We start from the raw sequence: 23,266 nt of genomic DNA, 5'->3' as shown, positions 1-23,266 counted from the left end.
ACGTTGAGGGACATGAGCCGAATAGAGCACCAATTTGCTATTTTGCTTAGGTCTTCCAGGAGTATTAGTTGGCCATTATGGGAGGATATGCGCCGATACAATACGCAGTCATTAGTGAATAACCGAATTGATTAAAGAATGCTATTAGGGAGGTCATTTATAAAAATTAGAAACAAAACAGGTCCGAGCACAGAGCCCTGTGGTACACCTGACAAGACTGGCCTAATTGTCGACTTGAGGTTATCGATGACAGTGTGTTGTGAGTGGTTTGTGAGAAAACATTCAATCCAGGACAATACAAGTGGGTCGAGATTAAGGCAAGCAAGTTTCGCGTTAAGCCGTAGATGGGCGACACGATCAAACGCCTTTGCAAAGTCAAGATAGATAACGTCGGTTTGGAAACGGGAGTCAAGGTGGAGGTGAAGATCTGTGGTGAATTCGAACAGCTGTGTTTCACATGAGTATCCTCGTCTCAATCTATGTTTATTGGGAAAGAAAAAAGAGTGCTTGTCTAAACGAGATGCAATGCTGGAGTACAATATATGCTCTAGAATTTTACAAAGTATGCAGGTTAGGGAAATAGGGCGGTAATTTCATGGCCTGGAACGACAACCAGATTTGTACACAGGTACAATACTGCTAATTTTCCAAGCATTCGGAATAGTGGAAGAGGCAATATATTGAGTGAAAATCAATTTCAAGAAGTGGCTAGATTGAGATTTGGTACCCTTTAAAGCTTTGAGGAACAGAATAATATGAGGATAATGAATACCTTCTTCCGCAAGCGGGATAGCCGAAAGTGGACGTGGAGGAGCCCGAACGGCGAGACTAGAAATGAAATAGACTTCATACTCTGCGCTAACCCTGGCATCATACAAGATGTGGACGTGCTCAGCAAGGTGCGCTGCAGTGACCACAGGATGGTAAGAACTCGAATAAGCCTAGACCTGAGGAGGGAACGGAAGAAACTGGTACATAACAAGCCGATCAATGAGTTAGCGGTAAGAGGGAAAATAGAGGAATTCCAGATCAAGCTACAGAACAGGTATTCAGCTTTAACTCAGGAAGAGGACCTTAGTGTTGAAGCAATGAACGACAATCTTGTGGGCATCATTAAGGAGTGTGCAATGGAAGTCGGTGGTAACTCCGTTAGGCAGGATACCAGCAAACTATCGCAGGAGACGAAAGATCTGATCAAGAAACGCCAATGTATGAAAGCATCTAACCCTACAGCTAGAATAGAACTGGCAGAACTTTCGAAGTTAATCAACAAGCGTAAGACAGCTGACATAAGGAAGTATAATATGGATAGAATTGAACATGCTCTCAGGAGCGGAGGAAGCCTAAAAACAGTGAAGAAGAAACTAGGAATTGGCAAGAATCAGATGTATGCGCTAAGAGACAAAGCCGGCAATATCATTACTAATATGGATGAGATAGTTCAAGTGGCTGAGGAGTTCTATAGAGATTTATACAGTACCAGTGGCACGCCCGACGATAATGGAAGAGAAAATAGTCTAGAGGAATTCGAAATCCCGAAGGTAACGCCGGAAGAAGTAAAGAAAGCCTTAGGAGATATATAAAGGGGGAAGGCAGCTGGGGAGGATCAGGTAACAGCAGATTTGTTGAAGGATGGTGCACAGATTGTTCTAGAGAAACTGGCCACCCTGTATACGCAATGCCTCATGACCTCGAGCGTACCGGAATCTTGGTAGAACGCTAACATAATCCTAATCCATAAGAAAGGGGACGCCAAAGACTTGAAAAATTATAGACCGATCAGCTTACTGTCCGTTGCCTACAAAGTATTTACTAAGGTAATTGCAAATAGAATCAGGAACACCTTAGACTTCTGTCAACCAAAGGACCAGGCAGGATTCCGTAAAGGCTACTCAACAATAGACCATATTCACACTATCAATCAAGTGATAGAGAAATGTGCAGAATATAAGCAACCGTTGTATATAGCTTTCATTGATTACGAGAAAGCGTTTGATTCAGTCGAAACCTCAGCAGTCATGGAGGCATTACGGAATCAGGGTGTAGATGAGCCATATGTAAAAATACTGGAAGATATCTATAGCGGCTCCACAGCCACCGTAGTCCTCCATAAAGCAAGCAACAAAATCCCAATAAAGAAAGGCGTCAGGCAGGGAGATACGATATCTCCAATGCTGTTCACAGCGTGTTTACAGGAGGTATTCAGAGACCTGGATTGGGAAGAATTGGGGATAAAAGTTAATGAAGAATACCTTAGTAACTTGCGATTCGCTGATGATATTGCCTTGCTTAGTAACTCAGGGGACCAATTGCAATACATGCTCACTGACCTGGAGAGGCAAAGCAGAAGAGTGGGTCTAAAAATTAATCTGCAGAAAACTAAAGTAATGCTTAACAGTCTCGGGAGAGAACAGCAATTTACAATAGGCAGCGAGGCACTGGAAGTCGTAAGGGAATACATCTACTTAGGGCTGGTAGTGACGGCGGATCCGGATCATGAGACGGAAATAATCAGAAGAATAAGAATGGGCTGGAGTGCGTTTGGCAGGCATTCCCAAATCATGAACAGCAGGTTGCCGTTATCCCTCAAGAGAAAAGTATATAATAGCTGTGTCTTACCAGTACTCACCTACGGGGCAGCAACCTGGAGGCTTACGAAAAGGGTTCTACTCAAATTGAGGACGACACAACGAGCTATGGAAAGAAGGATGATAGGTGTAACGTTAAGGCATAAGAAAAGAGCAGATTGGGTGAGGGAACAAACGCGAGTTAATGACATCTTAGTTGAAATCAAGAAAAAGAAATGGGCATGGGCAGGACATGTAATGAGGAGGAAAGATAACCGATGGTCATTAAGGGTTACGGACTGGATCCCAAGGGAAGGGAAGCGTAGCAGGGGGCGGCAGAAAGTCAGGTGGGCGGATGAGATTAAGAAGTTTGCAGGGACGGCATGGCCACAGTTAGTACATGACCGGGGTTGTTGGAGAAGTATGGGAGAGGCCTTTGCGCTGCAGTGGGCGTAACCAGGCTGATGATGATGATGATCATGAAAGCTTTGGCCGTTATGCCGTCTGGGCCTGGCGCACTGGAAAGCTTAAGGTTATCGATTAAATTGGAGATTCCTTGAGTATTTATAATAACAGCCGGCATTTCCGAAAAGTGAGTGCATGGCAACGTAGGAATATCAGTGGGAGGTTCATTACTGAAAACCGAGCAAAAATAACAGTTCATGACATCGGGACGCTGATTCACTGAATTAGGAGACCCGTCCGAGTTGATTAATGCGTTACTATGATATGAAGAACGTTTAAGTGATAATGACGTTCAGAATTTGCAAGAGTTGACACGCAGAATGCTCAGCAGGTTCTGGTGGAAATATTTGCGTTTAGATTGTCTCAGCAAACTTGTGTATTCCCGCAATACCGTCAAGTATCTTTCCCATTTTTGCGAATTGTTGCGTCGTTTGAGTTCGCGAAAAATGCGCTTTTTTTTCCTAGAGAGTTATTCTAAGGTTGTTCGAATACCAGGGTCTGCCGGCATCCCCGCGAATACGTACAAGAGGAACATGAGCATCAAGAAGAGACAAAAGTTTATGTTTATAGAGTAACCAGTTTTGCTCAACTGTTCTGGAAGGGACTGATTGATGGAAGTCGCCAAGAAATGATTCTGGCTCATTGTTAATTTCTGCAAAGTTTGCTTTATTGTAATCTCGGCTGTATTTAGTAGACGGCTGGCGCGTGGGAAGTTCTATAGCTATGTTAAAAAACAAGATGTTGTGGTCGCTAACACCTTTAACATACTGTTATGAATTTATTAGTTCATTATTGGTAGTAAGTACTGAATCAAGAATGTTATTACTGCGAGTAGGTCAGGTAACTACTTGGCTAAGATTGTACATAAGAACTGCTTCTAGGAAACCTTTGGACGCGCGGGTAGAAGCCATGCAGTTTTCCCAGTCAATATCCGGGAAGTTCAAGTCGCCGCATAGCACGAGATTAGCACGAGGAAAACGGGAGATTGGATTGGATACGTAGGAATTAAGTTCGTTTGTAAATGTAATGTTCCTGATTCTATAAGGTAATTGCAAATAGAATCAGGAACACCTTAGATTTCTGTCAACCAAATGACCAGGCAGGATTCCGTAAAGGCTACTCAACAATAGACCATATTCACACTATCAATCAAGTGATAGAGAAATTTGCAGAATATAAGCAACCGTTGTATATAGCTTTCATTGATTACGAGAAAGCGTTTGATTCAGTCGAAACCTCAGCAGTCATGGAGGCATTACGGAATCAGGGTGTAGATGAGCCATATGTAAAAATACTGGAAGATATCTATAGCGGCTCCACAGCCACCGTAGTCCTCCATAAAGCAAGCAACAAAATCCCAATAAAGAAAGGCGTCAGGCAGGGAGATACGATATCTCCAATGCTATTCACAGCATGTTTACAGGAGGTATTCAGAGACCTGGATTGGGAAGAATTGGGGATAAAAGTTAATGGAGAATACCTTAGTAACTTGCGATTCGCTGATGATATTGCCTTGGTTAGTAACTCAGGGGACCAATTGCAATGCATGCTCACTGACCTGGAGAGGCAAAGCAGAAGAGTGGGTCTAAAAATTAATATGCAGAAAACTAAAGTAATGCTTAACAGTCTCGGGAGAGAACAGCAATTTACAATAGGCAGCGAGGCACTGGAAGTCGTAAGGGAATACATCTACTTAGGGCAGGTAGTGACGGCGGATCCGGATCATGAGACGGAAATAATCAGAAGAATAAGAATGGGCTGGAGTGCGTTTGGCAGGCATTCCCAAATCATGAACAGCAGGTTGCCGTTATCCCTCAAGAGAAAAGTGTATAATAGCTGTGTCTTACCAGTACTCACCTACGGGGCAGAAACCTGGAGGCTTACGAAAAGGGTTCTACTCAAATTGAGGACGACACAACGAGCTATGGAAAGAAGAATGATAGGTGTAACGTTAAGGGATAAGAAAAGAGCAGATTAGGTGAGGGAACAAACGCGAGTTAATGACATCTTAGTTGAAATCAAGAAAAAGAAATGGGCATGGGCAGGACATGTAATGAGGAGGGAAGATAACCGATGGTCATTAAGGGTTACGGACTGGATCCCAAGGGAAGGGAAGCGTAGCAGGGGGCGGCAGAAAGTCAGGTGGGCGGATGAGATTAAGAAGTTTGCAGGGACGGCATGGCCACAATTAGTACATGACCAGGGTTGTTGGAGAAGTATGGGAGAGGCCTTTGCCCTGCAGTGGGCGTAACCAGGCTGATGATGATGATGATGATGATGTAAAAGTAATGTCACAATCAGGGGGACGGTAACAAGAAATCAGTATGGTCGTGCTTGTCGGCCGTACTATCTTGAGACAAAGGATCTCGTGGTGACTTTCAGTAGATAAGCTAAAAGAGACGAGCCATTGTTTGACAAATACCAAGACACCCCCCCCCCCCCCCCCCCCCGACGACCGGTCCTATCTTGCCTATAAACGGTATACGATGGGTTGTTCAGAAGTTCGTGGTCCTGGATATCAGAGTTTAGCGATGACTCTGTGATCACAACAGTGTCAGTGTCATCATCCGTGATGATCGTTTAGAGTGTTTCTTTTTTCGGCATGAAGCTTCGAGCATTGGTTAACATAACTTTAATTGTGTGAAACGTGGGGCTCCTTGACGGCGCAAAACTGGGTTGGGTAGAGTGGGATAATGGAAGATTCTCAATTCGAGTTGATGGTCACCTTGTTAGTTCTATGACTGAATCAGACTCGGCGTCATAGACAAACTGCTGGTTTTTCTATGATGAGCCTGTCAAAACTAATTTTAAATTGGGAGCCCGTTTGTATACCAAACGAATATAACTTTTGCGTGCTGCGCGCACGCGCGTAGAGAAATCCTCGCGAACCGCAAAACAGGAGCCTTTAAGTTTGGAAGCTGCTTGAAGGATTGCTGTTGTATCTTTAAAACGTGCGAATTTGGCGATGATGAATTTGACCTAGTCTGTGTGCACGCTCTAAATCAGCCGCTGCAATGGAAATGTTAAGCTTCTCGGATAAGAATGAGGTTACGTGCATTTCTGATTGTGCCCAGCTATCGTTGTTAGCATCAGCAATTCCCAAGAACAGCAGGTTAGGACGCCTTTGTCGGTTTTCCACGCCGTCACATTTTCCAGCCAGCGCTTTTAATTGGCAACCCAGATTAGCGACATCGGCCATGGCGGCCGCATTCGGGAAAACACCCGTGTACTTAGATTTAGGTGCACGTTAATGAACCCCAGGTGGTCAAAATTTCTGGAGTCCTCCACTACGGCGTGCCTCATAATCAGACAGTGGTTTTGGCGCGTAAAACCCCATAATTTAATTTAAAGATTAGCGTCACTTGTGCCATAAGAAGGCTGTGAGTGCAGCGATTTAACTTCATCAACTCTTTTTTTTAACATATCAACACGAGCAGAAAGAGCACTGATCGTAGCTTCAATGTTAGTTTGGGAAGTGCGGATTAGTGCGAGTTCATTTAACATGGTGCTTTGGGAAGATTCTAAGCGAGTTAGTGCTTTGGAAATAGATTCAAGTGAAGAAGCAGTGCCTGTGACAGGGCCGGGGTTCAATTCCACGTCGCCAGCCAGTATAAGCAAAAGAGATACATTGTGAAAGGTAACGTAACAGGAGCATAACAACTTGCATAAATGATTGCGACAACTGTTAATCAACTCAGGAGTGCACGACACCGCTATTACAAAACGTTCATTGGCACGGAAGCAGCTTGCGTTTTCAAGGTAACTAACCTGTAGAAAGAATGGCAGTTGCATGACCTTGTTCCGTACGGTGGCGTGCCCCGACGGGCCGAGAAAGAGTTCCGGTTTAAGTAGCAGCTGGGACGGGGCGGCCTCGCTGATAGTACAGCCACGTTGCCAGACGGAAAGTGCGTTCGTGGCCAGGAACGGAGGCAAAGTGAAAAGACGATAATCCGCTTCGGGTTGGACGGGCAGGTATTCCGTGTGAGATGGCAGGCGGCGATGGAGCGTCCAGGCTACCTCGCTACGTACGAAGCAGTTGGGCAGAGGGGCGATGGCCCACTGAAGGGCGGCCTGCAGAAAGAATGGCAGTTGCATGACCTTGTTCCGTACGGTGGCGTGCCTCCATTATCGAGGTATAACACACTCTTGCATACGACCAGCGTCTTCGTCCACATTTGGAAAATAGGTGAGAAAAGCGAATGCTTGGTGTTTTCGAATGCGAAAATTGTTATTTTTTGCACATGCAAAAATTATTACTCGGCACATGAAAAATTAATAAATTCTGGAGTTTTACGTGCGAAACCACGGTCTCATTATAAGGGGCACAATATACTGAAGGATCCGGAATAATTTCCACCAAGTAGGGTTTTTTAACCTGCACCAAAATATGAGTACACGAGCGCTTTTGCGTTTGTCCTCCATCGAACTGCGGTTGCAGTGCCAAAGATAACACCCACGTCCTCGAACTTAGCAGCTGACTGCCATAACCACTAAGGTACTGTGCATATACCTATTTCAAGAACGATTATGGCTTAACGAAAGCGAACAACACCATTGTCGGCCAAAGTGCTCCTAAAAGGTTAGGCTCCAAATCCCATATGATCTGCTATGGCTACTTTCATTACTGCTTTCTACGACACCTTGTCAATGCCAGCCTATCTCTCAACGACCATTGAATGACGCATCTAGCGGTCCTTGAGCGTGAAGCATATGTCATACGGAATAGTCTTCGATGAATTAGTTTTCACATTCTGATTATCAGTTCATCATAGCTCTGAATCTACAACAAAAGCACAATTTTCCTATTGTTCGGAACTTTGCTTTGCATGTATCTTTCCTAATTATTCATTGCAAGTAATTGATAACAAAATGGTAACACATTATTACCTAGCATGAAGAACAAGGTGTACATTTTGTGTGAAAGAGGCACTCAATTTCAATTACGCTGTCCGCAGTAACGAAGAAAGTAACAAAAGAAGACAGGTCAGAACCATTTCATACGTGAATGACAAACTTCACGCTTTTATTTTTTTCACGCTGTTCTTCCCGTCTTTAATTGCCATTTCCCTTCGCCTAGTGCAGGGTAGCAAACCGGAGGTTCTAACTCTGGTTAACCTCCCTGCCTTTCTCTCATTTGCATCTCTCTGTCTCTCTAAGTAACAAAAAATACTGGTCAAAGCCATTCGATTTAATGTATTGAGAGCGTTGCTTGCCATTTAAATCGGAAGGAGTGAGTAGCAAGACTTTAGTTCGAATCAGAAAGATTCGCGTCGTAGTGGGCTCGGGCACCCGCCGAGGTTGCGGCGTAGAGTACTTGCCTCCCGGCGGCTTCCTTTGCCCGCTGGATGGAAGGACACTGAAAATAATTACTATAAATGCACTGCAACAATCATACAAACTGCAGACTACCAGGGCAAAACATGTCAAGTATTTGAGAATTGCATGTATCTGTATTCATAGTGTGCCACGTAATATTTACTATAAAAAACTTCGCTTATGACTACGTCTTTAGAATCGCACCCAGTTAATGTTACACAGAATATACATATCTTCATGAGCAAGTTCTATTTCATTCTGAACAAAAAAAAACGCAGTCTCCACATCTGTATGTTGTCATTGATGGCCATGTGTGCTCTTTATCATCGATAGGACCCTGTTTATGAGCGTTCTTGTGTGCATCAAACCTTGCGTGTTAATTTAGAAAGTGAACGTTTCCTGTAATTCATAGTGCCCATAGGACTGTGCGCCATGCATTGTGCAATATATTAGTACTGCTGTCGGTGTCAATGTTTCGCCCATCGAGCTCAATTGTGACGTTTTTTTATAATACCTACGTCAATACTTTCTATCTTACAGGTGAGAAGAGCACCAACCTATGTAGCGAAGATAAGTTCTATTGTCCAACTAAGTATCCTGACACTTGCCTTCCACGTTTGCTCCTCTGCGATGGTCATGAAGACTGCTTCGGCAGTGCTGATGAATCTCTCTGCGGGGGTGAGTATAGGAAGGGATTTGGGTGTGGTAAATGTTTGACTTCCACGAATTCAATATTGGTTGACAACTTTCGGAAAGTATGAAGTCGTTCATGAAAATTCTCACGTAATTCACAAAAATTTTCTTGATTACATTTTCAGATGTCTCGCTTAGCTTATTGGATAGTTGCTCCAATATACTAAAACACGGCATCAGGTTATGCGATAAATAATGCGAATTTGTGAATTTAGCATTAGGTAAAGGTTTTCTTTGGGAGGGGCGGTGTGGGATGAAGGGTGTTCACTTTTGACGGCGTTCACGAGTTCCCAGACAGCTCTCACTTTCTTCGAAGGAGGAATTTCAGTCTTAAGTATTCACAAAACTTCCAGGGTGACTTGGAGTACCCCCCGTGATTGGCCACTGCATCACGACAGACTCTAAGACGCTGGTTGCTATGCGCGCATCCAGAGATTAATGTGAAACTTAGCGGCAAGCGCAGGAAACCTCGCACGAAGATCGAAGCAGACGCTCCTTCTGCAGCCTTCGTATAGCCCTAATACTGTGATCAGGTGCGCTTCTAGAACGATGGTGCCGCAGCGTAAGAAACGCATTACAGCCAAAAAATCATTCTGCTTGCGGCAGCGTTCATCAGCAAGATGCACAGACAAGTCTATTTCCTTTGAGAAATTTCCCCTTGCACCAGAAGATTGGCGCCGAAGAGCCACATGGGTTGCGAATCTCCGCATCGCAAAGCTGTTGCGAGTGCAATGATGCGTTCTCTAAGTTTTGCCTGAGACAGTTTCATTTTTTCCCAGGCGGGGATGGGCTTGATCTAAGTGGGGAAAAAAACGCGGACCTGCTGCTTGTGCTACAGTTGAACTAACGCCCTGTGGCGAATTTAAGGTTCAGCGTGTGCATGTTGTGACATGTACTTTCATGTTATAGCCTCTGTCTTAGCGCAGCTGCTCATCTGAATACAGTAGAACTCCTTTCATGCCTGCCCATTAGGTACGTTTTCCCGGCGCCAACGTTCGCAATCGAGAACACAAACAATGACCCAAAAGAGATACGCTCGTCTGTTACCGGATTATGCGATCGCGGGAAGCACATTTTTACCCGCTGACGTTCACACGTCGCCAAATTGTGATCGTATGATGCGGTTTCCTGCAACTAGATACCATGTAATAAAATGCGCGAGGCGCGCGCGATCGCGAACAGCATATAGTTGGCCGGTACCAGCAAATCTTCTCCCGAGTCGTTGCTGCGGCATTTATAGCTATCACCACCAATACTACTGCGATAAGCATCTGAACCTATGCGTTTCACAGCACGTGGTGCCGTAGGAAGCGTAGCGCACGCTTTTAATAGGAGATAACCGAAACGCTCCTGCATACTGCGATCGTATACATTTTCCTGCCGCTAGATCCCATGTGAACAAGAAAAGGCGGGAGGCGCGCGTGAGCGAGGACAGTATATAGCTCCCCGTCTCACGTGAAAGCGACTGCGCGCACACTTTCTTATTCCGGTACCAGCAAATCTCCGCCCGGGTCGTCGCACGCCGCGTTCACAGTTATCAGCGCCAAACCTATTGCGATAAGCATCTTATCTGTTTTACTGCGCGTGGTGCGCAGTGCCATCATTAGCGTGCTTTACACTTTTAGTAGGCGACAATACGAACGCACCGGCGTTCCCTGCTGCAGGCGGCACGATTTGGGTATTACGTTTCGCTTTGGCTGCATCCGGCATCGCCCACCAAATCTCGTTCGTTTCGGTTTCCCGTCGCCCTCTTAAAAAATACCAGGCAAAAGGAAAACAACAAAACGCGTCTCGGGCCGCTCGAGCACCACCAGCTAGATGCGCGTCCGCGTCTCGTGCCACTAGGATCCGCGCGACGCTTCGCAGTACGTAGATGTAAACAATAGTTGTATCTCTCAATTTTTAACGCGACAGCGTTAAGGAGCTCGTGTCGCAGAAAAGCCGGTGTCGTCGGCGTCGGTGTCGGCGGCGTTGGCCGTGAGCGATAAATCCCAGCAGGCACTTCATGAATAAAAAACAACTTGCAAGATGGGCTGGGTGGGAATCGAACCAGGGCCTCCGGAGTGTGAGACGGAAACGTTACCACTGAGCCATGAGATTTTTTTTCTTTATTACACTGAGCCACGAGTTCGATCCTTCAAAGCGGTACAAAAGCGCCTCTAGTGAACGCGGTGTTGCCTTAGAAACGAGCTGTTTCTAAGGCTCAGGCGTGCGTCGCTTGCTCAGGCGCACATTTCGTTGTCGCGCCGAACGCTGCGTTGCTCGACGCTCACCGCGTCCGATGCGGGGCGCGTAGTTACTGCGCCGTAGCCCATTGTCTTACCCCCCTTGGCGGGTCGACGGGAACGCTGTCGCGTTCCACTCTTGAAGGCGAAGCTTAAGCGTCCTCCAATTTTTTTAAATATTACTTCGGATCGTACGTCTTCCCAGTTAGTACGTTTTCTTCGCGTTTTCTTTTTTTTAACGTATGAACGAAGTTTTGCTGTACTTATACGACACTCAATCTTTGAACGAGGCTCTTTTATCGGATACATGCGATGCACAAAGTGGGCCCACGGCAAAGTCTAAAAATTGGAGGACGCTTAAGCTTCGCCTTTAAGAGTGGAACGCGACAGCGTTCCCGTCGACCCGCCAAGGGGTGTAAGACAATGGGCTACGGCGCAGCGACTACGCGCCCCGCATCGGACGCGGTGAGCGTCGAGCAACGCAGCGTTCGGCGCGACAACGAAATGTGCGCCTCAGCAAGCGACGCACGCCTGAGCCTTAGAAACAGCTCGTTTCTAAGGTAACACCGCGTTCACTAGAGGCGCTTTTGTACTGCTTTGGAGCATCGAACTCGTGGCTCAGTGGTAACGTCTCCGTCTCACACTCCGGAGACCCTGGTTCGATTCCCACCCAGCCCATCTTGGAAGTTGCTTTTTATTTATGAAGTGCCTGCCGTGATTTATCGCTCACGGCCAACGCCGCGGACGCCGACGCCGACACCGACGCCGACGCCGACGACACCGGCTTTTCTGCGACACGAGCTCCTTAACGCTATCGCGTTAAAATCCAACTTGCCATCAAAATTATCAACATCGGAGTTCCAGGTGCTGCTAATAACGTTGGTAAATCGTTCTGTTCAAGCACTACTTGCATATGCGCCAGCATGCAAAATAACTATGGGGTGTCATAGCACTACGCCTTCTTTGCGGCCTCGACACGCTAGCCAATTGATTAGTGCAAACTAGTAGGAGCTGATATGAAAATGTGTAATTATAGAAGTATCTCATATGAGTATCTCAAGCAAATGGGCATTTAAGAGGTAAAAATAGTTTTGGCCTGTTAAATTGCAGAATACTTTCGTTATAGAGAAATGGGCAAAATTAGTTTAGATTCATGCAAGAGGTCAGTTAGCTTCAATTTACATATCAACAAATTTTTTCCCCTTTTATTAGTTTACACAGCAGCCATTGTTGGCGGTACGAGGATAGCGGGGGTAATCAGTCATGATGTGTCCGTGCACGAAAAGCCAAATCTGCACATGGTGTACAAATGTGTTTCGATTGTAAGCATATCCTTCGGACTCGTTTTGCTGCGGTAGCAATTACATCGACACTCCAAGCGCATTCCTTCCGTCGGTGTCGTCGTCACCGTGAGGTTCCGTACAAATTCGAAGGGCGGCAACAACATAGCCGAAAGTCTACGCTGTATGTGCGAGAGAAAGACGACGATCACGGCTGAATCTCACACGCGCGAAAGGGACAGAGGCTGAGAGGAAGTACGCCGTCTTCCGGGGCGGGCTAGGCACCTAACGTTGCGAGTGACCGGAGGGGGAGAAGGGTAGGGGCGGCGTTCTATTCCGGCTGCAACTGTGCATGTGACGGCTGCGTGCGGTTGTGCGGCCGTATCTTGAGAGCGACCTGCGTTGGGGAAAAGTCTAGTTGTGCCGGCGGGTCGTAGCTTAGTGCGTGCTTTGTGTTCTCGGCGTTCACTTTGCACTGGAGCAATAGATAGCACGAGTATCACTTCGCTCGCTGCTGCTGCCGCGTTTCCTCACGCCAGCGTTCTGAGAGGGAGTGTCCGCGGTCATAGAATACGATGTGTTCATGTTTGCTGTGCGCACTGACAACATCCTTGTTACTGTAGTTAACAGGCGACTGTTTTCAAGTTGATATGGCCGATAAAAGTACTATCCTTACTTCGAATGGCTGTCCGGTAATTTGGTTTCGCAATCGATGCTTCGCCTTTCGGGTGAAGCTGCGACTTTTCTGGTTTCTCTTGTCTGCAAGGAAAACAATCGGCAACCTACTGCGTATGTCAAAAGTCTCGTGTTCTGACGGGATATCTCGCTTTGTGAGATCGAATCCCGAGAAGAATTTAAGAGCCTTTTTAATTGACATTAGTGAATTTTACTAATCGTTGCCTCATGACGACATACTAATTTATGTGTGAAGGATTACCACGTTGGCGTGGCAGCCCTGAGACATGACGTCTGTGAGGGCACCCTGTAGCGCTGTTACAGTATTATTTTAAGTCTGACTTTAATAAGTGCGAGAACAGTTGCTATTTGCAAAAGCAGGACATGCAGAGGATGATGTATGGCCTCAGACTCAGCGATTTATTTCTGTCGCACCTGGACAAAAGACTAGCCACTCAACTTCCACATAAGAAGGTGTTCAAAGGTTTTAGATATATCGATGATATTTTTGTTTCGTTTAGATAGCAACACGTCAGATTTAATTGAGGAGCCCCTAAAGTACTGTCCATCGCAGAAAAATGCCTAAAATCTCTGCTAATTTTGCATGAACTACCCAGCAACACAAGCATCCGGTTCCTGAAGAATGTTTAAAAGCTCTGCTAATTCCGCATGAACTGCACAGCAACGCAAGCATCCGGTTCCTGGGTATTGGGTGCATTTTTACTGACAATCATTTGGGCTGGTGCTATGAACCACGAGCTAGAAAATCTATTCCTCTGTTTATCTCCACAAAATAAAAACTCATTAAGAGGGCGATTACGCATCTTTGGTGCTTTGGTGAAGTCGTGTTCACAACGCAACGCATGCAAGCAACGCACTCATGTTTCTGAGGTGGGTCATGTGCAGCACCTCTTGGTTTCCTCTTTATTCTAAGCTGTAAAATAATGTCACTTTGGCGAGCGTCATACCCTTGCGTTGTAGTTCTTCCTCGATGGCAAACTCATCCACCCCGACCCTCTAGGCGCTTGCAGCAGTTCGTTACTTCAACCAGTCGAAGACAGCAAAAGACCTCCTTTGCTTCCTGGGACTGTGTTCGTAATTTAGCTTTTCGTAAAGTTCTTTCATTAAGGACGCTCACCTCACTACTTCAGAAGGTGAGATCGTTCATTTGAACTACCGTGTGTGAGTCTGCATTGTGCCAACTTAAACTTCTGCTCACCTCAGGTTCAATGTTGCGTCACCTTGACGCTGAGACCGAACTAAGCTTCCCACAGATGCTAGTGACGTGTGCGTTGGACAATACTTATAAACGTACATGGCGGGCGCCAGAAAGTAATTGCCTACGCAAGCCGTACTCTTACCACGGCTGAGCGGATTGACACCGCAACGGAACTTGAATTCCTAGCGGTAGTCTTCACCAACCTCTACTTTCTATCCTATTTGGCCAGCCGCCACTTCAGGGTGGTGATAGAACACCATTCTCTTTGCTGGTTGATAGGACTACGCAGCTCATCAAGCCGATTAGCTCGGTGGTCTTTAGGGCTTCAAGAATACGACTTTTATCTCACATACAAGACGGTTCTATCACATACGACACTGATGCTGATGGTTTATCTCGCCTTCCGTCAGCAAGTATGCCAGTGACGGATGTTGACCTATGTGAATACCTCCGTGCCATACCCGCAGAGTTTCCTGATGCCATTGCCTTCAAGTCTGGGGCAAAGCATGACTCTTACATCAGTACAATTGTTGGCGCCGCTCGGTCATCTGCACAGGACTCATCTTTCATTCATTTTCACGATTATAGTACAAAAAGAATTTTTTATGCTGAAGCGCTCCAATTCTCCTCGTGAATCCCCAGAGATTGACACCTATTAGCCCTCGCGCCATGCACGATGATATCATGTCAGGCCGCCTTGGATTTGCTCTGACACTGCACCGAGTGCGCCAGCGTTTCGATTGACCTCTGGAGGACAGCGCCGCAGTACGTTTCCCGTTGTGCTATTTGCCAACGCCATAAGCAGTCAACGTGACCTCCTGCAGGTGCCTTGCAGCCAGTTAAGCCGCCAACCTTTCCCTTTGAATAAGTTGCTGTGGACCTGCTATGTCCCTTCCCCAAGTCTACTACAAGGTTTCGCCGAAATATAGTGTCGATTATGTGACCTGGTGTACTGAGACGGCGGCGCTTGCTTCGGCTACAGCAGAAGACGTTCCGTCTTTACTGCTCTACTCCGTCATTAACCATCACGGTGCTCCACGCATTGTGATTAGTGATTGTAGCTGGTAGGTTACGGTGGACGTTGCTGAAGATCTGCTACGCCTTTGTGGACCTAATTACCGGTACTCGACACCATGCCAGACGCAGACAAACGGCCTCACTCAGCACACGAATCGCACCCTGACAGACGTGCTTGTCGTGAATGTCTCCACAGATTACAAAAATTGGAATTCTATTTTACCATGTCTAATGTACGTTTACAATATTGCCAGTCACGCAGTGACAGGCTATGGGCACTTCTTCTCTGTGCCCGCCACCCACCAAAGGTTTATCGACACTATCCTTCCATGGACCCCACATGATGACTCTTCAGTAAGCCAGACTCTATGTCATGCCGAAGAAGCGCGTCGAATGGCTAGCATCAGGACACTCGTCTCTGATGACTATGCCAAGACTCGTTACGACGCTCGACATACGCTCGTCATATTTGCCCCTAGGGAGTCTTTTGGCTTTTGAAACCTGCACGGAAACAAGGGGCTGTACACGAAATTTCTGTCAAGATACATCGGCCAATACGTCATACTTACACGTTTGAGTGACGTGCAATACGTCATCGCAGGAGTGATTTCGCAGAAGCAGCCGTCACTGAAAACCAAGCTATGCACATTGCCGGACGGAAACTGCACCATCATCGGGCTATTTAACCAATCTTCCCTTGTAGAGAAGCTGTCACGCTGCGCAGCGGTGCCGAAGGCAAAGAAAGTTGAGGAATTCGCGAAGAGCTGGCGGCTGCCTGTTGGCCTTGAATGACCGTCCTGTCCCTTGCACTGCGCTAACCCTCCAGTATCTTGTAAATAAACTAATCCCATCTTTTATGATATACTCGCAGATCCTTATATAGTATTACAGTACAGATTTGGTCTACTTTTCAAAGAATGTGAACGTTCGCTGTTGTCCGTTACAATAAGTCGAATTCAAAATGGATAATGAACAAAAAGTCGAAGTCCACCAGATACTGGCCGACAAATGAAAACTTGGCTTCTATAGCTTGATAGCTATGGCTACTTAGGAGGTTTATGCCGTGGAATCATCTATGAAAGATTTTTCATTTTTTCGCCTTTCTTATAAGGACCTAGTGACAACAATGATGTCCTATGGATATTCTATGGCCATCCCATCCCCTGCAGAGTAGCATGTAGGCAAAAATACGCTGGCGAAACACTCTGCATTTTCAATAAAGAACTTTCTCTCTCTCTCTACCTCCAGTGCCAGGACATCGATATCCTATTGATGTGCCGAATGTCTTGTGACCGTTCCTCACGCGATCACTTGGCCGGACTTCCCGCGTCCTGAAGACATCCCTTGTACATCGGCGAGCGACATCACGGGCACATAATGCGTACATATGCGGGCGTACGCTAGCGCCTTTTGTACAGTGTTTGCTATAATGTCTCTTGCGTTCCAAGCACATGCTGTGTGAGCGATGCAACAGGCAGAGCACACGTGCACACACCAAGAACAGATACATCAAGCGCTTACGTTATACGCGCACTCAGAGGTTCAGAAGTGCAGTATATTCCTAATTCTACTCGGCTTTCCACCCCGTGAATGTGCCTCATTGAACTAACTAAACATTTCAAAGTAAATTGCATAAGAAAATTCGCAAAGTAGGGCCAACACGTGAGCTGCAGACATGCAAAGCTTCGAAATGAGCTTCGAACATGCTAGAGTACATAATTCCGTTACAAGCAACCTCAAAGGCAAAAGACTCTTGAAGCATAAATATTCGTATGTGTACCAAAAAAAGAAAAAGTTTATGTGGAATACTGTTGGGACGGTCCGGGTAGGATATCCAGAACTGAACGTTCAGTGGATGTCACTTTTGTATGTTATATGGCGCACGAACATTAAGACATGATTCGGATGTCCTATGGACAAAGTGTTTTAACTGAGGAGCACTTTCCTCGATAGTCACAGCAATGATGAAGCACTGCACTTCATAGGAGACTGAAACCCATGCCACTGTGGCATTGAGTATCCATTCATATATCCCATATTGTGCATGCGAATGTGTTCGTCCTGTATAAGACCGCCTTTCCCTCCAGTGGTCTCATCGAGTGAACTTGCACTGTTCCTGACGATGTCGTCACCAGAAAACTAGAGAAGAAACATCAGGAAATTTTCAAAAGCATTTCTAAGTGATGTTAAAAAAACGTGTGAAAGGCAGCGGACAGCGCAATAAATGGGTCATGCTAGCTCGTACTATTCAGTGTATTTGTTTGATGCTAATAAATGCAGGAATGAAAGTAACGCTAAAGCAATCTATTACGTTTTTATAATCGCGACATTACTTTCGTGTGGCAGTCATCGGTAACTGTAATGAATCACATTTCTTCAAATGAATAATTGAAATTGTTCTCGCTTGCCTTTTCCTGTAACATCTGCAGGTTCGCTAGTGACCTAAGTTAGCGTGAAAGACGTTAAACGTAGACGCTTGGACGGACGGACGAACGGACAGTCAGGCAGACATCACAAAGAATGGTAATCGCAATAAAGTGAATATCAGCATGTTAAATGCCATTCATTTTTTTACCAGTGTGCCCTGACTCCTACTGCCGACATGGCGGCATCTGCTCATGGACACAGAACAAGCGGAGCCCAGTTTGCAACTGTACCGGAAGCTATGCGGGAGCACGCTGCCAGTACTTCAGGAATAGTGTTTTCGAAGGAGAGAAGGATGCAGTCAAAGGTAAACCCGCATTAACGGAAATTGAGATAGTAGCAATGTAACCTTTCCGGGCAATGTGCTGAACACTAGTGCATACTGGTCTCATAACGCACTACGAAAGCAAGTTAGCAATATGGGTGTATTCTCTTATTATCGCATACTAGGTACGTTCGCTCATCTAAACTAAATAAGTCATCGACACCGCGTACGGAATCCATGCTGTGTCAATGATGAAATCGAGGATAAGGGATTCACTTTCATGACTGCATTCATGAAGCAATGTTTGGTCCGGTTCTTTTTTTCTTTTTTTAGATTTACACGCCTACCAAGTTATAATTTGTCTTGTGTGCATGCGGCGTCTCTCTTATATGTGCAATGGTAGAGTCATAAATTGACAAATAATAGGCGCCAACGCTGTCTTTGCATCACGAAGTCATATTTACAGTGATCTGGCTGAAAAACTGTAATGATTTATAGTAATAATTGGAAGCAGCCACATATGTTAACAAGCATTTATATACTTACATAACGTGACACATCATTTTGATTCTCCTTCAACTTAAACAGCCTGACAAATACTTTAGTCTTAATAAATTGAGACAAAATTGTAATACAGTATGCAGCAGTCCACTGTTTCTTCAATTTTTTGAAGGCACACATCTAAAGTGGAAGGCCACGAATCTTTGCCGAGGGATAAATATTTGTCAACTCTTAATATCTTGCTTAGAAAGCCACTTTCATGACATCCTAGTAGGTTTTCTGTCTACAATTTAAATGTATCTCAAAATAAAAATTATCTGCTTCGTTGGACGGCTTCGTTGTCTAGTCTTAGTATTCTATATGCTTCCTATACGGGGGCATTTTGTTGCTGTAACAGCAAGGGGCAAGTTATGCTACGTGCACTAAGCGCTATTTTTTTTATTCTTCTTTAGCATCGGGCAGCTCTGGGCCCATCGTCACCGGAATTCTGGTTGTGTTGGCAATAGCCTTAATTGGAACTGTAATTGCAGTCATCATTATCAGAAGACGACGTGCAATGAAGTAAGTGTTTAGCGCGGACTGATTGTATCTTTAGTTTTATTTGTTCCGACCGGTGCTATTGTGCAAGAAGTTATGAGTTTCCTTCGTAGAATGACATCCCAAGTGCTATACGGTACTGCGAACTTCAGCAAGTATGTGAGCATTTTTACGATACTATTCCGTACTTCAATTAACCTGATTAGTTTCTATGGTTTAGGAAACTTCGCAAGCCCTTGTCTTTTTCGGGAAGACTGACTGCTCTGCTAGTTGTTCGTAGTTACCCGCTAAGTGGAATTAGCGCTAAAATGTAGCACACACATAAAACACAGTGCTGGCGTTTGTCTCTCTTTTATGTGCGCATCTCTGTACACTAATGTTCCTAAACGGGCATTTACAGTTCAATAAGCCACTTTTGTTCCTGACATTTATCTCAATACCGTCGCATTCACTCTCCTAACGCGAGTAATAGTTTGCTGCTATGCAGGAGTGCGCTGATATAGCATCATACCTTGCCTACTGCTGCTTAATGCCACATGAATTCCGCATTATGGTCGAAGGTTCATTTCTTTTCTAAAAATATGAAACGGTGCTCCTTAATTTCTCACTACTATTGCTTTATGGCATCAGCTGAGCAGTTATAGGGTTTTCCAGCTGAGCAGAAGGTCACAGTTTTGAGTGCTGCTTACGTGGCAGCAGCAGTGTTGTGGCATAAGAAAACAAAAGCTTCTGTGCCGTTTATATATTGATGAAGCAGATTGATGGTAAGATGAAGCTTATTGACTTCAGATGGTTAAAACTAGTCCTTCACTACGTCGAATGCTTCGTGCAGGTGAGGCTCGGGACGTGAAATTCTTGTTTTGACTGTTAGTCGTTTATGTTAATCTTTTTTGTTATTCTTATCACACTGCAAGCCCACTTTTCACAAGAGTTTTGTTTTTCACGTTTTTTTTTCTTCTGACAAAAGATGTAGTAGCTTAGTGTTGTGGAGCACGTTCTTGAGTCAACTGCATGCAGTGAGTGCAACTTGAAACCTTTCTTGCAGGGGCTCGCAAGAACACCTCCACAGCGCTGCATACGATGTCTCCAGTGAGGAAACAGGTCAGCTCCGCAATGTGCAAACCTTATTTTCAAAGCGCTCCTCAGAACAATTGAAAAACATACATATTTCAAAACACATATAAAAACAGATTTTTTTTGGCTTGCGATAGTCTACCACTAAACCACAGTCAAAGCTGGTTAGTCGCATTAACTGTTTTTTAGACATTATTTGTCCAATATTGGCCAATTAGAGCCTAAGAACGAATGGTACGTCGAAGCGAACTCACGAAAAAGGAATGCTTAGCAAGCTTTGTACGTTGCTCCTCAAGCTTCCCGAGGCCTGGTGTGCATTTTCTGTTATGAATTTTTCACGTATTTATATTTTGTTATTTTGGTTACCAGAAAACCATAAAACCAAATTCTATATTGGTTCAAAGTTATTGTAGCGAGCACGCCAACGTGCATTACATTGGACATTTCCAAATATATTATAAAACCCATATTAAATTGGACAATATATTGGTCAGCATACTGAAGACTGCTGATATTGCAAGAAGTCTACTGCACTGAGCGGCCAGATTTTAGTTTCCACGTATTCATCGAATCATCGCAACCACTGAAAGGGCTTTTGAAAACACATTGTTACTTAGATAAATACCAATACATTACCTCGCCTTTGCGATGAGCGCTCTTATGGGAGCTCGCGCGAGGGCAAAGCTCCCATTCCGCCATTTCAAGAACTCCTGCTTTGGCGAGAAAAAGCACACATTGTTATTACCCTGTCGATTGTCCTACAAAAATAAAGAGAAAAAAAGAAAACGATTTTTCGTAGCGTCAGCGGTGTCTCTCAGGCAGCTGCAGGCAGCTTTATAATGTGCGACATATTGGACAAATACTCCAATGCTGGGCCTTAGCAGGCCAGACTACCAAGTTGGTCAACGTGTAGAGGCTTGGGACTCCGGAATTCTGCTAAATATGCAACATAAATAGAAATGAGAAGTAGTACTGTATGAACCAGCTCCATGTGCAATAAATTGTGGTTGGATCTGCATGAACAAAAATAGTTATGTATTTCATGACCTTATCTACAGTAACGTGTAAACGAATAGAAACTACACATCTCAACCCTTGTAACTTTTTTACGCGATAAGAGAATTCAGATACGTTTCCGGCACAAAATATAAAAAAGATAGTTCCACCTTCATTTACTCTTGTTGTGTTAAATAATTATTCTGCCAAACATGTGAGATAAATTGTTTAATTGCAGTTTTCGCGTGTCGTGATCAGTTGATTTTTATTCTTGATTCAGCTCTGTACCTAGATGGTCTGTTCGACTTTTAAATTCTCAAAGCACACTTACGCAGTGAAGCCTGTTCATATACATGCATGTCGCGAATGAGAAACAGCGTACAGGATTTTTTTATTGATATAACATTTGATAAGCGATGTTTTGTCCGCAAAAAGTCTGCATCATATGATAACATAAATATTTTGCACATAATTGCCTTAGGCACAGCATTTATTGTTTTCTCTTTCATTTTTTTCAGAATTTTTGGGCTGACTGGAATTTTCACATCGCAGCATAAGGCCAGTGAAAAGAAATGTCGCATGGCATGTATAGCATTCGAAGTTGTTTCTGTAAAAAGCGTTTTACACAACAGTGTCAAAAATAAATAATTATGTACTGACAAATTGTTTCCTTGTCATGCACTGTCTATTAGTTTTACAGATGCTCTAGCTATCTTTGTTGTTCGCATTATTTTCCTCCCTTTCCTACTTTTATTTAGTTTAGACTTTTTCTTTCCCAGTTTAACGCTGCGTAATTGTCAAATTCAATTATATCTATCTAGGTCATACGGAAGCCACATCGCGAAATCTCTACACAATACAACACCTGGTTCGCGCACAGGTTATCTACTGTCTGTGCTATTTTGTGCGTTTAGTGGCAGAAAATATGGTGGTTAGTCTACATTAGATTTGCTTTCTTGAAGTAGTAATAAAAATGGGGTGTTATGATGCAAGCTCAAGGGATGGCCAAATAGATGGCAATAGTAATAGCTGTAAAGAGGACGCTTTTGCTCGGGGGCTCCTATCCGAATGCACGGGAGCGCAGAAATGTTATTTAACATGAAAATGTTCTCTGTTGAGCTGGAGAGGAAATGTGCCCTGTGTACGTGCGTCACACAACCATCATCGCGCACATTTTTTTGGAATTCCAGCTGCAGGTGCGACACCCAGCAAGCAATCGTGATTGTTGCTTTTTCTGCGTTTCTACAGTTCCATTTGAAATACAATCAAATAAATCCTTACGCCCGCAGATGAAGTGTTGTAGCAGTGGTCTTCATACCGAGTGAATAGTTGAAAAATAAATGAAATATATAAAGCAAAGTCAAGCGATTGACCATCATGCCTTTGAAGGTTATGTTTGCTGGCGTGCAAAATGGCAATTCTACTCCATGGCACTATGCTCCATGTGTTTGACTAGGGTGGCTTGACCGTATGTAATAAAATTTGAACACGAAAAGTGTTCTGAGATCGCAGTGTGGGCATTTATATGCATACAACACAAGGTGTACGATATGATAGGGACTCAAATGTGGATATATGTTTCTTTGGAGTTTGATGTGGATATTTGTTTGTTTGGAGTTTTCGTCATATTACGGCTTCCTCTCGCGCCAGAGCATTATGAGGCGGCGGCAGCCTTCTTTGTGAAAGGCGACAGTGTTGTAGGATGTGCCTGTAGGTTAATGGTATGCGCTCGGGGTGGAACTGCTCGGCGTGACCCTCGCGCGGCTTCCGGTGTGCATGCGCTGGGGCGTAGGCGTGTGCCTGCTGATAGCCGCGTAGGGATTCATGCCCCAGAGTCCACACGATTTGTATGCGTGGCGTGAGCTTGAGCGCCCCAATCAGGATGCGGTGTGCGGCCCTGGAAATCGTGGCCCTGGAAAACTTTCTGCATGCCTTTTGAGAGTCCTACGCCGCACTCCCACTGCAGTCTCGTCGTGATAGCTAACGCTATCGCTAGTCCCTGTGCCTCTGCA

At 44.9% G+C, this 23,266-nt stretch overlaps 1 protein-coding gene across 1 annotated transcript in view; it reads left to right on the top strand.

Moving 5' to 3' along the window:
* The window catches only part of LOC142579877 (MAM and LDL-receptor class A domain-containing protein 1-like), a 276,708-nt gene extending 254,800 nt beyond the window's left edge, over window positions 1-21,908 (top strand). Inside the window, exons 61-65 of the mRNA XM_075690514.1 lie at window positions 8,889-9,026; window positions 18,036-18,188; window positions 19,100-19,208; window positions 20,230-20,285; window positions 21,773-21,908. Of these exons, the coding sequence (XP_075546629.1) occupies window positions 8,889-9,026; window positions 18,036-18,188; window positions 19,100-19,208; window positions 20,230-20,285; window positions 21,773-21,786 (470 nt within the window). The 3' untranslated portion in view covers window positions 21,787-21,908. The remainder of the gene's footprint in view (window positions 1-8,888; window positions 9,027-18,035; window positions 18,189-19,099; window positions 19,209-20,229; window positions 20,286-21,772) is intronic.
* Window positions 21,909-23,266: the final 1,358 nt, after the last annotated feature.

Source organism: Dermacentor variabilis, chromosome 4, assembly GCF_050947875.1.
Source record: "Dermacentor variabilis isolate Ectoservices chromosome 4, ASM5094787v1, whole genome shotgun sequence".
Taxonomy (NCBI): Eukaryota; Metazoa; Arthropoda; class Arachnida; order Ixodida; family Ixodidae; genus Dermacentor; species Dermacentor variabilis.
The sequence above is the reverse complement of the archived record's forward strand: the minus strand, read 5'-3'. Positions and strand labels throughout refer to the sequence as shown.